This window comes from Colossoma macropomum, unplaced genomic scaffold, assembly GCF_904425465.1.
Source record: "Colossoma macropomum unplaced genomic scaffold, Colossoma_macropomum, whole genome shotgun sequence".
NCBI lineage: Eukaryota > Metazoa > Chordata > Actinopteri > Characiformes > Serrasalmidae > Colossoma > Colossoma macropomum.
This window is the reverse complement of record NW_023494808.1, coordinates 12,925,104-12,941,808: the sequence shown is the minus strand read 5'-3', so window position 1 is coordinate 12,941,808 and position 16,705 is coordinate 12,925,104. Positions and strand designations below refer to the sequence as shown.

Below are 16,705 nucleotides of genomic sequence, written 5' to 3'. Positions count from 1 at the left end.
CACGGACCACTTTTAAACTATGTCTAGCATATTAAGTCCAACAAACTTGTGTCTGAGTTTAATTATGTTGGAGTAAAGAATATTCATACTTTTAGTAGGATCAATAAACAAAATCAGGCATGTCACATGGTGGAGGGACAAACTTTACAAGACTGTCCGCTGGAAGTTCTAAGAGAACAACAAGTACAACAAGTCACTAAACAGTATTTTCGAGCAACTTAAAACTCTAAAGAAGACAGATAATCAGAATTATCTGTAGTTTACAGGAAAGAATTCAAATGCATACATTCTATATTACACTACTTTACAACTAGTCTGCCTTTAATAGGATTAAAATAAGTATTTTAGCATTTAGGCAAGAAAGAACCAGAGGGAAACATTGTGCATGTGGGCAAATGCTCTTTTATCGAATGGACAGCAAGGGATAACCACTGCCCAGCACTATTCAACATGAGAGCAACAAGTTAATCAAGTTAACCAACTACTTAAGAGCCACACAATCAGATAGTGGTTAACAGTATGCAGAAACTTCTGTGATTTCTTAGAATGCTCGTCTGCAATATCAGTACTGCAAAGGCTAATAGTGTGATCTCTTGTGCAGCCCTAGAATTTACACAACTCACATGCTCGAAAAACATTTTTAGAAACTGCCTCTGTGGTTTTTGTGGTTGGCCTGTACTTTCGAAAAGCTTGGTGCAGCATCTGCGTCAATTGTCTATTTCTGTTTGCGATCCAGGACAGCTTACTGTCACCAAAAGTACACAGTGTCCTCCAAGAGTACTGGAACAGCAAGGCAAGTCCTTTTGTTATTGCTATACACTAAAGAATTGAATATGAAATATGAAAATGAATATGAAACAATAGATCAGAAACTCAGCTTTTATTTGCTGAGATTTACATTTAGATGTGCTAAACAACCTTTGTTTGAACAAACCTATTTTTCAAGTGAGCAAAAATATTGGAACATGTGAATGACAGGTGTTACTTGTTGCCCAGCTGTGCCCTGTTAGATTTATTGTTGAAACAATTAATAGCTGAATGTCTACTCTTGGTTTGAGCCCTGGGTTTTGCCTGTGAAGACTGCATTTGATTTTAAACCAACATGAAGACCAGACAGCTGTCTTTTGGGGAAAATGTATAATTAAAATTGAATGAAGTAGCATTACTGAAGGCCTTGATGTTTTGGTCTCAAATGCAAATTCAACATTATATTCAACAAATTAAACATTATATCATATAAGATATGACGACATCAGATTCATCAGCTTGGGGAGAAGGTCCGAAGTACGACAGATGTTACATTGTTGTACTAATACACATTTACACCAAAGAATCTCCAAATCACAAAAAATATCATATAAATCACAAATACAGTGCAGCTTTAATATGTATTTAAAATATATTATTGATTTACAACAGTATAACTCATATTCAGATTTACTTCCAAAAAGGCTCTGTTGTCCACTGCATCCCAGAATGCATCCTAGCTGGTACAAATAGCTTGTATCCCAAACCACCCTTGAGCTAAGACACTGACAGAAACAAAAGACAGTGCTGATACATAGACAGAAAGACATATACAGAATTAAGACACTGCATCAATGCAGTGCAATGCATTTCAATAACTGCAAGATCAGTGCTCATTTAAGGGCTTCACAAAGAGATGGTATTTCAGTTTGTGTTTGGAGAAAACAAAGGACTCTGCTGTTCGGACAGCCAGTGGAAGTTCATTCCACCACCTGGGTGCCAGGACAAAGAAGAGTCTTGACACTTGTCTTCCACGCTTCTTAAAGGATTATGGGTCAAGCCAAAAACTTAAACTTGAACTGTACATGAAGCTCGAAGGGCTCAAGGTATGGACAAAGTTTTAACTATTGCCATAAGGAAGAGAAGGCTTTGTCCATTTTGGGTTTATAAGCAAGCATCAGGGTTTTAAACCTGATGTGGGCAGCTGAAGGAAGCGCAGCAGTGGAGTGACATGAGTGAACTTAGGAAGATTGAATACAAGCTGTGCCTCGGTATTCTGAATCAGTTGCAAAGGCCTGATGGCCCACATAGGAAGACCAGCCAGGAATGAGTTACGGTATTCAAGCCTTGAGATGACAAGAGACTAAACAAGCACCTGGGTGGACTCCCTAGAGCGAAAGGGTCGAATCCTCTGGATGTTGTAGAGGAGGAACCAGCATGACTGAGTCAGGTTCGATTTACTAAATGCTAATTAAGTTTCAAAACTATACATAACATGTAAATTTGTTAGGTAACTCTGCTTGCTATTCAGCAACCATGTCCTGATGACAGGAAGAAAACAAGGGCACACTGAAAATGTTGCCATGGATGAGTCAGAGATCCAGAGCTTTAGCAGTGTCAATTAATTATTTAAGATACTCATTTATTTTTTATATATACTCATTTATTTTTTGTTAATTAATATTAGGTGTGCCTGGACTTTTGGCTAAAAAATATCAATATCTGATTTATTCTACCCTTGCAGCCGTCAGCAAAAGTTGGGAAAAATGAACTTTCCTCTGACTGCTGCGGTACGTTGCCGTTACCAACTTAACTTGTGGTCACAATATATTAATTTGTGGCCTTGTCATGAATTCATCTTAGGGGTTCCATATCTACCGCCTTTGCGGGTCATTATAGAGCAGGTGGGGCAGAAACGAGCTCGATTGCACGGCTACATATGGGTCATGCTAGGATAAACTATTAGGAGAACATGTACTGTATGGTACCTACTACAAAAACAATAGACCACAATGGTAAACAGGAAGTCATCAAGACCTTTTCTAACAGTGTCACCAAGAAAACAGAAGGCTCCCTGGCCAGAAGAAAAGTAATTCCCCATACAGAAAATAGGCCTTGACAAAAGCATGCATTAAACCAGTAAAACCAGTTCTCTCATTTTGTAATCTGAAGACAGTCCTGCATGCATTTATCTGTTCAAGCTTCAACCGCTGTGGCTCCCTATCCCTACCACTGTGAGCAGTTCTGACTCTGCCAATCGAATTTATCGCATTTAAAGCTTGTGCAAAATGCAGCAGTAAGAAGAGAGCACACCTCTCTGGTTGTTGCATTGTGTCACTGGTTTCTTGTAAAATTCAGAGTAGATTTTAAGGTTATTATATTTGTTTTTAAAGCTTTACAATCTGCACCACAATCTATCTCAATTCAACCATTCAACATTTTTCTTTGGGGACTATTTTGCCTTGCAACACCCTGCGTGTACCCCTCCGCCATGAGCAAAATAAATCCAAGTCCATTTTAAGCCAAAACTTTATTTCGAAACCATCATAAAACAACGTCTCACTCATCGGGCAGCGTATTTATAACCATTTCATCTAATAACTTTATGTGAGGCGGCTTTTAGAGTTAGACGTCTGGTTCCTATCACCACCACTGTAAACAATTCTGACTCAGTTTTTCCAGAATGCAGCATTTCACCCCCAAACCCTTGAATGGCATCGTTTACATCTTAACCGTTCAAATATGAAGAATTTTGTTGAAAATTCGGTGGAGTTGCCCTTTAATGTAAGTTTCCCTACTGGACTTTTGATAGGGGGCAGTGTGTGTGACTAGTGCAGTCCGCCGGTCCTTTTTCAGAAGGAGGGACCTTAATGTGTTTCGTCAGCAGCTGATCAACTATGGCTGGGCTGCAACCTCAGGTAGCCTGGAGCTGAGCCGAAATAGCTAAGGACCCGATTACATTGACTTATTACTGTATTTTAATGCATGATACACTTCAGCAAGTATCTGAATTTCTGTTCCTGGAACCACAAACTCGTATTCTGGCTGTGTTTTATTTAGCTTAGCTTAGTTTAGCTTAGCTAGCTAGCTGGCTAAACTGACTGTGTTTATCTGCATACGTGGCAGTAACAGAGCAAGCATGTTATTGTTTGGAGCACATTCTGTCAGTGTAATTATTAGGCTTGTAATATTTCATGACTCAGTTTTGGTTGAATTATTGTCGTGTTAGGACTCTTTAAAGTGCAAATTAGCCTACTAGGTGGGCTAAATGGCCAAGTTGGCTCGTCTGGATAGCAGAGCTAAGGCAAATATAGCCTCATAATAACGTCATGACAACTACTATCGACGTGTTTCCCCCACATTTTACAGTGAGATGCTGAACAGTATCAGAATTAACTACCCGCAAACCTAAATGAAGTGTGGGTTGATACTCCTGAGTAAATTAACCTGCCATTTCTAATATAAGGCGCCCCTAAGGTGACATGGTGATTATTTTTCAATAAAGCGTGGGCACGAATTAATACACTGCTCAAAAAAATAAAGGGAACACTTAAACAACACAATATAACTCCAAGTAAATCAAACTTCTGTGAAATCAAACTGTCCACTTAGGAAGCAACACTACATGCTGTTGTGGAAATCATTGGCGATTAGCAAGACACACTCAATAAAGGAGTGGTTCTGCAGGTGGGGACCACAGACCACTTCTCAGTACCTATGCTTTCTGGCTGATGTTTTGGTCACTTTTGAATGTTGGTGGTGCTTTCACACTCGTGGTAGCATGAGATGGACTCTACAACCCACACAAGTGGCTCAGGTAGTGCAGCTCATCCAGGATGGCACATCAATGCAAGCTGTGGCAAGAAGGTTTGCTGTGTCTGTCAGCGTAGTGTCCAGAGCCTGGAGGCGCTACCAGGAGACAGGCCAGTACACCAGGAGACGTGGAGGAGGCCGTAGGAGGGCAACAACCCAGCAGCAGGACCGCTACCTCCGCCTTTGTGCAAGGAGGAACAGGAGGAGCACTGCCAGAGCCCTGCAAAATGATCTCCATCAGGCCACAAATGTGCATGTGTCTGCACAAACGGTTAGAAACCGACTCCATGAGGATGGTATGAGGGCCCGACGTCCACAGATGGGGGTTGTGCTCACAGCCCAACACCGTGCAGGACGCTTGGCATTTGCCAGAGAACACCAGGATTGGCAAATTCGCCACTGGTGCCCTGTGCTCTTCACAGATGAAAGCAGGTTCACACTGAGCACATGTGACAGACGTGACAGAGTCTGGAGACGCCGTGGAGAGCGATCTGCTGCCTGCAACATCCTTCAGCATGACCGGTTTGGCAGTGGGTCAGTAATGGTGTGGGGTGGCATTTCTTTGGAGGGCCGCACAGCCCTCCATGTGCTCGCCAGAGGTAGCCTGACTGCCATTAGGTACCGAGATGAGATCCTCAGACCCCTTGTGAGACCATATGCTGGTGCGGTTGGCCCTGGGTTCCTCCTAATGCAGGACAATGCTAGACCTCATGTGGCTGGAGTGTGTCAGCAGTTCCTGCAAGATGAAGGCATTGAAACTATGGACTGGCCCGCCCGTTCCCCAGGCCTGAATCCGATTGAGCACATCTGGGACATCATGTCTCGCTCCATCCACCAACGTCACGTTGCACCACAGACTGTCCAGGAGTTGGCGGATGCTTTAGTCCAGGTCTGGGAGGAGATCCCTCCTCATCAGGAGCATGCCCAGGCGTTGTAGGGAGGTCATACAGGCATGTGGAGGCCACACACAATACTGAGCCTCATTTTGACTTGTTTTAAGGACATTACATCAAAGTTGGATCAGCCTGTAGTGTGTTTTTCCACTTTAATTTTGTGTGTGACTCCAAATCCAGGCCTCCATTGGTTGATAAATTTGATTTCCATTGATGATTTTTGTGTGATTTTGTTGTCAGCACATTCAACTTTGTACAGAACAAAGTATTCAATGAGAATTTCATTCATTCAGATCTAGGATGTGTTATTTGAGTTCCCTTTATTTTTTTGAGCAGTGTATATTGAGCGCACATTATTTTTTTTTATGACTCATGGTCTCAATATATTAATTTGTGACCACTTGTTATTAAACATTAAACACAAAGTCACCTCAGGGGTTATAAAGGCATTCTTAAATCTTTGCACAAAAGGTTTTTCTGCCAGTAAAATAATACACTCTGAATGGTTATAAGGGGGTTGGGTTTTTTTTTGTTTTTTTTTTAATTGAGGGGTTAGAAAAAGAGCTAAATTTCTCTACAATAATGCTAAGCAGGTCTGAAAAATATTCATGGGTGGTTGATCTGCTAGTATCTTTCAATAGCACAGCCACACCTTGAGGTATGGCATCCATAACTATAGAGAATTCTTTCGGAGTGACGGAGATGATGTGGGTGGATAAGGATTCTGAATAATTGAGTACCCAATAGACCAAATCTAGTTATTGCTTGTTCAGAGAGACTGAAGTGAGACACAACGGTTCAGACAGTTGCTTGTTAGTAGAGATGGACCATTTTATTGACCTCAGTCAGTATCCCCTTATAATAACAAGAATCATAAAATTAAATATATTTAACTATTGCTGATGCATGAAAATCAAATTGAAGTAACTTTGGGTCTCAAAAATAAGTTTTGGGTACTGTTTTGCTTTACAATGCCTGCACGTACCTTTCTACCATGGATATATATGAAGTATTCATTGCCAGAATATTATCTCAGAACTATTATAAAACAACATCTCAGGCATTAGGTGTTGTACTTATAACCATTTCATGTCATATGTTTCTTTGATGTAGCATAAAGGCATTAAACGCTTGAGCCTTCTGGCTGCCATCACCACCACTATTAACAGTTCTGTCTGGAGAAGGGAGCATTTCACACAATTTTAAAGAAATCTGTGGAATTCTGCTTTAAGAGAAATTAACCAGCATTCCTACTATCAATAAAATGTTTACACCATATAATAATACATTATAAAATTTATAGCTAGTCTTATAGTGATGTGACAGGCTAATTCAGTCTGCCAGCTAACCCAGTGTGGGACGATTCATAGTAAAAAACAAGCATTGGGTGTGTTATGTTAGCTGTTAAATGCTGTTTTTCCTTAGAATCAGAAGATGGAGAATGCTTCACAGAGCTATAGTTGGAGGTAATGCATAACTCAGATCAGTTTTGCCTGTGATTAACATGTGTTTTCCATATAGGAGGATCCGTTGAAAATGTCTTACAGAGAAAACTGGAAGTGAGTATATTTTTTTTATTCAAAAACTCATTTTCAAGGTAAATTTGGTGCCTAAATTCCTGGTCAGTCTTGGTTTGACATGACAAGTATAAGAATTTTGGATTTTGTATGTTTCTTGCGAATTCCACAGCGATTATTTAGTGCGCTCAAAGTCAGTGTTTGTCAAAAATGGAATAATACTCTAAAAAAATCAATTTATACAGTTTCCTACCGTCCATCTAGTCAATAGTTGTTATCCAAAGTCTGCTTCTTTAGTTTTGCACTGGAGCTATGAGGCTAATGTTTTACTAATGTATTGTATGTTACATTTGCATTATGTAGTTCCATTGCTTTTTAGCTGCCTTAGCCTTGTAGTTCATAGTGTAAAACGTCCTTGGCCGATTGACTACATTTGAGGACACTGGGTAGATTTTTCAGGCAGGCGTTCCTTTAAGAGCATTGGGCTTAATGTGCTTTGAGGTAAAATGCTTTTTGATAGTGGGCTCTGTTCTGTGAAAACATTTACTTTGTTTTAAAATGGCTCATTGTAGAGAATCTTACTTAATTGATTTCTTTACAGTGGTGGTGAACCAGTGAACCTACACCTTCCTTCTTTTTTTATATCAGCACCCTGCATGTACCTCTCTGCCTTAAATGTATATAAAAATGTATGTTTTAAACCAAATGCTTGTCTCAGAACTGTTGTAAAACAAAGCACATCAAGCAGCAAGTTTGTAACCATTTCCTGCAATAACTGATGTAAATTTTAGATTTTTGAAAAATCACTGAAATTCCCTTTTGCTATAATTATAGTTTTGTGTATTTATGCGAGTTGTGACTGAAGTGCCTTTTTGTGTATGTTTCTGTTTGACCACATGTTTGTCTTTCTCTAGAGTGCAGCATGAGAAGCTGCATGTGAAGCACCGAGGTCATGAGGCCATGCATGCCGAGATGGTTCTGATCCTCATCGCTACGCTTGTGGTCGCTCAAATCGTGCTTGTCCAGTGGAAACAGAGACACTGCAGATCATACAATGTGAGTGCCACACTGTTAGCGAAAACTAAATGCTCCAAAGTTCAATTCCCTGGAATGTTTCTATTGATCTGTTTCTCATCATCACTGTGTTAAGCTTTTAACAGTAGTCACTGGTTTTCATAGATCTGTTTCTTAATGGGTACATGCATTTACAGTTAGTGACGCTGCTGCAGATGTGGGTGGTGCCTCTGTACTTCACCATAAAGCTTTACTGGTGGCGGTTTTTGTCAACATGGGGCATGTTCTCTGTCATCACCAGCTACGTCATATTCAGAGCAACAAGGAAACCTCTTTCTGGTAGAACACCCAGGTAACATTAAATGGACATGTCCTCGGCTATTGTGAATGAGCATTTATGAGCATATTTTCTAAGACTTCATAATAAGTTTAATTATTATTGCTTATCACAGAAGATTTTCTCTATAATCTAAGCAAATGTGTATCTCTTTTACAGGATGGTGTATAAGTGGTTTCTCCTCATTTACAAGCTGAGCTATGCTGTAGGTGTGCTCGGTTACCTTGCCATCATGTTTACTATGTTTGGATTCAATGTTTTCTTTAGGTATGTGAACTTTTGTTCAGTATTAGACTTCAAAGAACTGAAATTTTCATTCAGTTGGATGTCACATTTTCTAAACATCTGTTTAAAAAAATATTTAGTCTGGTAAGTATGATTAATTTTTAGTGATCTCTTTTGCAGTAACTTAAATGTATTTCTCACTAAAGCAGGAATATTTAGATTAGTTGATTGATTGAAAACAGTACATGCTGCCACGTTATAATGTAGCTCATTCCTTTTGTGATTAGCAAGTAGGATTTTCTGAAAACGAATATGGACTAACCAGCTTGTTGATTTGGGTAGGATCAAAGCAGAGGACTCCATGGACGTAGGCGTCATCATGCTGTTCTATGGGCTGTACTATGGAGTGATGGGACGAGACTTTGCTGAAATCTGCTCAGACTATATGGCATCTACTATTGGGGTACGCATACTTTCTAATTTACTAAAATAAACATATGCATATTTCTGGCATTGTGCATTTGTTCACAGCTTATTTAGGTGTTATTCATAGTAAGGGTCTTGTATTGTAAGTCAAAAAGGTGGACTATTTGATCATGTTAGACTAGCTTATTGTTTTTCCTGTTAAGTCACTTTCATTTTCATTAGTTTTCATGGTTTAGTAAACTGAGTTGCCAGTTCATGGGGACACTTACCCACCTCCTTAAACCTATTGGCCATTTTATCAGATACATCTACCATATATATGCACTTTACAGTAGCGTTGAGTGATATGGCAAAAATTCTGTTTCACAATCACAGAGTTAAAAAAAAAAATAGACCAGACAGTATACAACAGCAGTGCCACATTTAAAACTGTACAAATCTATGAGTACAATGGTTTTTATTCAGTATTTCAGACTGAGAGAATACTCAAATTGTGCATGTTGCCAACAACAGTACTTTTGACTGATTGTTGCAAATTAATCTAGGTCTCTATCCAGCTGAGGCATTTTCATTACAGACCTTCTAAACAAGTTTTTGATTAAACACTGGAAACTGCCCTATACAAAACAGTTTATTTGAAACTTACACCTCCTTAAACTTTATTTTTCTTAAATACAGATGCTACCATTTCTATGGCAAACAAGAACATTTATTTAGGACAGTCTGGAAAACAGAATATTATGAGCCCTTTGAATTAAAAATGCCACTGAACTTGTTCATAAGCTAAAATGGATAGACGTTTAACAGCACCATTAAAAAAAAAACCCCACATGCGAAAGGATAATGGCACTTTCATTGAAACCACCGATAACTTGTGACATGACATGCAGGAATCCATACAAGGCATAGACTACACAGCAAATCGTCAAAATAACCACTACTGCGTCATAAATATTAAAGTACTTCTTTCATCATGTGATCTAGACTGTCCAGTTACTTTTACATTAGATGGATTTATATTTAGATGCCTGGTTTGTAATGAATAGCTGACATTAACAGGCTGCCTAGCTGAGTATCAGTCATTATGCTGCCTGATATTCGAGTTGCTTTAACTAACATGCTAAATTACATTGGACATTTGAAACTGAGCCCACTGACTGGAAATTTCAGTAATAAACACGCAAATATTAATTACTGCTCCATATTAGAACGGAGATGAAGTTACTTTCAAGTATACAGCATGTCTTCTGTGTTGTCCTCTTTGTCTGTTGCAGTACTATAACATGGGTGGGATGCCATCTCGGAACCTGAGTCATGATATATGCGCTGTGTGTGGACAGAAGACGATTGTCGACGTGGATGAAGAGGGCATCATTGAGGACACCTACCAGCTCTCCTGCAATCATGTGTATGGGCTCTAAACTCACTGGCATTGTGCAGTTTAATGTGTCCTCTGCTCTGCTATACCTAATTAGACTCTTGAAAGTGCAGAGTTAGAACATGAATTGGCCTGGCATGACTGTAATAGCTTTGCATGCCAAAAGTAAATGTAATTTATTAATTTATTCATTAGGGCTGTCACTGTTGATTTTAATTAATGATCAAGTAATCAATAGATTTCATTTATATATTAACAACTGGGTGTGTTCATCCGGCTTTGTACCGTACTGTAAGAGAGACCAGTAGGAAAATGTAAAATATGCTATTTAGGGGTTAGAGTCGTAACATGATACTTGAGCCATGATATATCGCGATATTTAAAGATTGGTGAAATGCTAAGTATTGCAGTGTGGTATATTGTGATTTAGTTTTTGACTGCAAATTATTCCTCCAAAACTTTATCCAGTGAAGCTCATGTAGTTCTAACTTTGTTCCTCTCAGTTCTAGATCTTCTTTTATTATGGCAAAGCACACAAATCAACATTCAACAAACTTTAGCTTTACTTACATATTCAGCAGATGCAGATATTTATCTGTGAAGTAGAAAATGAACATTCAAAACAGGGTTTATCATTACAATTTAAAACCCCAAACCTGTGTTTACTTCCTAATCATATTAATATTGCTATTGTGAACAAACAATATACAAGTACAAAGTGTGTTCTATGATTAATGTTCGACTGTCAAACAAATGACAAATAAATCACATAAACTTTGTGTCCAAAAGCTAATAACCAAACAAAAGCTAACCTAGGAAGCATAATAGAGCTATCAAGCTATTTGATAGCTTGTTTTACTATTTTTTCTCCTCTCATGCATTGTGTTTACATCTGCTTAAGTTGCTGGGAATGTTGGACTGAGGGATGATAAGGATTTGCACATTAGAATATTATGACCACGTCCAGACAGTTCTCAGCTCTGATCAGTGTTTTTTCAAGCTGAGAGTTTTATTATATTTACTTGCTGGATATTTAATACAACATTCAAATATAATATATTTTAGCTGATGGTCTGATCATTAACAGTGGACTTCATACATGAACATTTAAGTAAAAAAAAGTTGATACTTGTGCTTTCATATATGTGTTGTATTGATTTTTTTTCCACTCACCTCATTATCATCAAACTGTCAACTGATCTTTGTTAAAAAAAGCATTATAATATTTTAGCAACACATTGATATATTACCACTTAACAGTGATTCCTTTGTTAATCAAATGCCTTGCATGCAGTTAAGATTCTCAGTTGTTATCTGGATAGTTCCTTGTAATATCTCTAAAATAGGTATGATTAAACTGACAAAGCATATAAACTGCTGTTTCCTGTTGGTCAACAGATTTCATGAATTCTGTATTCGTGGCTGGTGCATTGTGGGAAAGAAGCAGACTTGTCCATACTGCAACGAGAAGGTTGACCTCAAGAGAATGATGAACAACCCGTATCCTTTGAATTTATATCACTCTCCAAATACCAGGTTTTCTTTTGTTCATGACCATTTTCTTGTAGGATTACTGTCTGTTATATTACAGTGAGGATTTTGCTGTAGATTTTGTGGTATCCATATCATCCCTGGGTGTACGCTGCTTTTGTCTATTGCAAAAATCAATGGCATTTTCTACATTCGACCCTGTCGCACTCTGTGGTTATTCAACAAGTTCTAAAGGCTACGTGTTTTGTCTTAGGCATATTAGGATGAAGAGTTGAAAGCCCATTTTTGACTATTTTTTATATTTTATTGACGTAAATAATTGAACTTTCCATTTTGTCACTACCAAAACAATCATAACACTACCAAACCTTTACCAAATGTTTCAGGAGTGACTGTTTCGATAGTGACAATTTTAGCTAATTTTAAGCATGACTGAAAAACGTCAGCTAGGGCATAGCTAGACACACACAAAATCATAATATTTTAATTAAAACACAAATAAGTTTACTTAATTGCAGAAAATTTGTGTTTCACTAGTGGCATGTGGGGACACAGTCTCACTTCCTGCTTTAAAGTGGCTAAAATAAGGCTCTACTTGAGGACTAAAACTTTTCGTGTTTTGTTAATGACATTAAAAAATAAACTCAAGGGCCCCCGAGTGATGCAACTGTCGCCCTAAGCGTTCGCCCTATCATCAGGAGATCAGGAGTGATGGTACAGTCATCCATGGCCGGAAGTCCAAGAGAGCACAATTGGCCTCACTCTCTGGGTGGGTAGGATGAACCCCCCCCCATCACTGAACGCAATGCTAGTCAGCGCAAGCGTCTGTTAGCTGTCGTAACAGATCTGGCGGTTGGCGCTTTCCTTCGAGCACGTTCAGCTGTCCAATGACGTTGTGTGAGCGTCAGCTTGAAAAAGATGTGGTGGCGCCTGTGCTAGACTTCACCCTCCTAGCGCTGGTGGTATCATGTGATTGGGGGAGTCCTAACTAGTGGGTGGAATTGAAGATGACTAAATTGGGGAGAAAATGGAGAAAAAGGCAAAAAAAAAAAAACTCGATCTTTTAATTTCACATCATAAGAAATTAAAAAGGTCTAAACAAAGTAGAAAAAATACAAAAAGTGTTATTTTCAGTAAGTCGAATTTTATGGGTTAGGGTTTGGGACAGACATCTCCCAGTAGAAAGTGCCCTATAAATAATGACTTTGTTTATGTTTAGCTTATTACTACCTAAATTCATGCCTTTAAATAGATCATAACAATTGAGCTGAGTAATTAATTGTTATTTTAAGTAGTATAGCTAGTAAAGCTAGGCATGCGCTCGGTTGTCTGTCAACCTCAAAAGAACAGTGCCCAGCAGGTGCTATTGATTGTGGCTAATGCTCATTGTTGTGGTTTTTATGTGCTGCTGTATTTTAAACCATAATCGTGTCTTAGGTTCTGTCAGCTTCCTTAAGTCTGAATTCCAGCTGGGAGAGAACACACGTTTTGTACGGACAGCTGTTGGATTGGCTGAGGTACCTGGTTGCTTGGCAGCCAATCATAATCGGCGTTGTGCATGGGATAAATTTCTCACTCGGCCTTGAGTAAAGTTGGAATACGTTGGAGTGTTTACTACTGGAATATTTCTTTGTAATTTAGAAGCTTTATGAAATAGACCATGGCTTTTATACATTATAATTTATTTGATACACACAATGACAGCCACATTAATGGCCTCAGCTGTTCTCAGCACTCTGAAAAATGAGTTACAGTGACTCATATGAAGACATATCTCTTGCACATCAAAACTTTGTTACTGTAGTTTTTTCTGAGTGGTTCTTATCACACCTATCAGAGTTTTGCCTCATGAAGCCATCTTTTTCCTTTGTGACTGTAACTCTCAGTGCCATTACATACAGTAGATAGTGTCAGTTGATTTCTGATGATAACCACTGTTAAAAGTCTGTCATTACGTAGTATATTTTGTCATTTTTGAGGGAGTATGGACCCTGTTGTCCTGTAGGCTGTTTTATTCAGGTTGTGTAAGGATGCAGCACTGCTATTATGAAAGTCTAGATTTGACCAGTCTGGTGGGGCCAGATGTGGTCTTGTAATGAGAGTACACATCTGGAGACAGCCATAAAAGATGCTCGCTCAAACATGGATGCCTGGAATTAGGGGAGCCAATTGAAATAGCAAATTGCTCTGCTGTACTTAGCAACTTGGCAACACTATCCAACAATAACACGCTTTTTAAAAAAGTATACATTAAATAGCCTTTTCATTAAACACATCTGCACTATCAGATACACTTACCATATAGGTGCACTTTATAGTTCTACAATCACAGACTGTCATCCATCTGTTTCTCTGCATCATTTGTTAGCCCCCTTTGCCCTTTCATCAGTGGTCAGGACCACCACAGAGCAAGTGTTATTTGGGTGGTGGATCATTCTCAGCACTGCAGTGCCGCTGGAGTTTTTAAACACTCACTGTCCACTCAATTAGATGCTATACAGTTTGTGTTAGTCTTCCTCTGGTCTTTTATTTGTGGTCAGTTTCTGCTGCTGTTGGCCAGATATTTTTGGTTGGTGGACTATTCTCAGTCCAGCAGTGACACTGAGGTGTTTAAAAACTTCTACTAGTGCAACACACACTAACACGTCACCACCCTGTCAGTATCACTGCAGTGTTGGGAATGACCCACCACCTAAATAATACCCTCTCTGTGGTGGTCCTGTGGGGGTCTTGAATATTAAAGAATAGGGTAAAAGGAGTCAAACAAAGTAAGCAGAAAAATAGATGGACAGTCTGTAATTGTAGAACTATGAATTCAACCAATGTGGTAAGTGGAGCTGATAAAATGGACAGTGAGTGTAGAAACAAGGAGGTGTACTTAATGAAGTGGCTTGTCAGTGCAGATATTATACAGATGTTAATGACGGTTTAAGATGGAATTTTAACAAGTTGTCTCCAGACATGGGGCACACCTCATATCTCTAATTATGTGGCCAGATTTCCTTTCCAAGTATCATTTTTCTCGAGTTTTCGTTTCGGACACAAGGAAGAGATGCCAAAATGAGATGTCCTTGATTTATCCCTTGTTACTGGGCTTAATGAATCTTCCAGTGACAGGGTTGCCCAGTCCTGATCCTGGAGATCTACCACCCTGGAGAGTTCAGATCCTGAAGGCCTTCATCACCTGCATCAGGTGTGGAGCTGAACTCTGCAGGGTGGTAGGTCTCCAGGACCAGGATTTGGGTACCCATGGCCAACAGTAATACTACACTAATATCTTATCAGCTGACTTATCATACAGAAATGCTTAGTTTGCCAAGTTTTGCAGTATCGTCCCATTAACACTCCTCTATCCTTGATTCCTCCACGCGCTTTTAAGTAACTGATGTTTTTAAATATGGTAGACTTCTTTAAACAATTCTGCAGGGCTAGAGGAGGTAGGAGAGATAATTGAAGGGGCAACAATGAGAGTTGTGAGGACCTTCCATGTACTCTTATTACGAGGTCACACCTGGTCCTGTGAGTCTACACAATGTAGTTATGGCCAGTTACTGATAAGTAACTGGATTTTGGCAGTTTACAGTTGTGAAAGTTTCTATAGTCTCTATTCCTGGTTATTTTCTTGTAGTTAGTCATAATTTGAAATACTTCATTTGAATTAACGCAGTGTGGTGCATAGTCTTCTTATAATAGATTGAAATATTATCTACATCTTGGGAAGAAGATCATGTTTTGGCTTGTAAAAATATGATTGCCGGCAAGACCCAACATAATTCAGAAAATATTATCAAAATAACCTCAGCTACACTTTACAAACGCTCCATTCTCTTTGACTCCACTGTTTTGAGTGTGTTCTGGAAATGAGTTGGGACTGATTTTGTAGCGTTTCTGAAGTCGCATGCGTTTTCTGTATTTGCAGTGCATTTGTAAGATGTAGCAGTGGTGGAGCCATTTTGATGAAGGTGCTTTCTCAGAGTATCTACAAATTTGCAGTGCATTTTATTATTTTTCAGAGTATTTGTTAAATGCAGCGCATATGTTGTCATTTTGATGAAAGTGTTTTCTGCGCTTGAAGCTCGTTTTTCATTTTGCAATTTGTTGGATCTTGTCGGACACTGCATTAAACACTGTGCACGAGGTCCACAGATGTAGAAGGATGTGAGATTAGGGTTGTTTTAATGGTTCTGAACTCTGAGCATAATAGTTTGTGTTAAATTAGGTTTTACAGTAGGTGAATGGCTATTTTCCGTTAATAAACTGTGAGAGAGAGGAAGCCTGCAATTGCAGAATAACTGACAATGTGTGAAAAAACAGACTATTAAATTTGCACAATTCTAGACAGCTTTGCTTGGCTGTTGCTGATGTTGGCTTGTACAAGTGTTATTATTTCTGGTGTGAAATGGAAATTAATTTTGGTAAACAGAGGTGATTCATATTTAAGTAATAGGAAAGTATGTGTATGTTTACAGTCATAGGTTTGCACTTTAAGTTAGATGTCAGCAGTTCATTTTAAACTATTTAAGGGATACTCAAACGATTTTGAATTTTATTTGTTCCAAAAAAAAGTGCCATATGTTTGTCTATTTATGTCAGTGTTTTAAAATACATGCACATTATTGAACTGTTATTTGGTATTAATGTGTTTTGTGCAATTTGTTCTGCTTATTTATCTTGGTTTTCAGGGGTTCATCTGCCTGGTACTGTAATTTAAAATAAAATTGTCAATAAAGGAAAAAGCCTAACATCTTATTGTCACATTTATAGGTTATTAGAAATATTACAGAGAAAGAAACTAACTTTTTGAAGGGGAATTATGGATTAAGGTTGTGCGTTACCACAGGTCTCATTAAATCAGTGTCTGCTG

General features: G+C 38.7%; 1 protein-coding gene across 1 annotated transcript; it reads left to right on the top strand.

The window, feature by feature from the left end:
- The first annotated feature begins 3,562 nt into the window (after positions 1–3,562).
- Positions 3,563–16,574, top strand: rnf175 (ring finger protein 175). The gene is made up of 9 exons (XM_036557338.1): positions 3,563–3,665; positions 6,975–7,012; positions 7,885–8,026; positions 8,182–8,336; positions 8,481–8,588; positions 8,889–9,009; positions 10,247–10,380; positions 11,749–11,850; positions 13,311–16,574. The coding sequence occupies exons 1-9, from the start codon at positions 3,645–3,647 to the stop codon at positions 13,429–13,431; spliced, it is 942 nt and encodes a 313-aa protein (XP_036413231.1). The 5' UTR covers positions 3,563–3,644; the 3' UTR covers positions 13,432–16,574.
- Positions 16,575–16,705: the final 131 nt, after the last annotated feature.

Bases quoted from the DNA above. Each gene is read 5' to 3' on its own strand.
- rnf175 (XM_036557338.1), top strand. From the start codon at position 3,645: ATGGCTGGGCTGCAACCTCAG. The intron at 3,666-6,974 runs GTAGCCTGGAGC...TTTTCCATATAG, and splicing joins TGGCTGGGCTGCAACCTCAG to GAGGATCCGTTGAAAATGTC. The intron at 11,851-13,310 runs GTATCCTTTGAA...TCTGAATTCCAG, and splicing joins AAGAGAATGATGAACAACCC to CTGGGAGAGAACACACGTTT.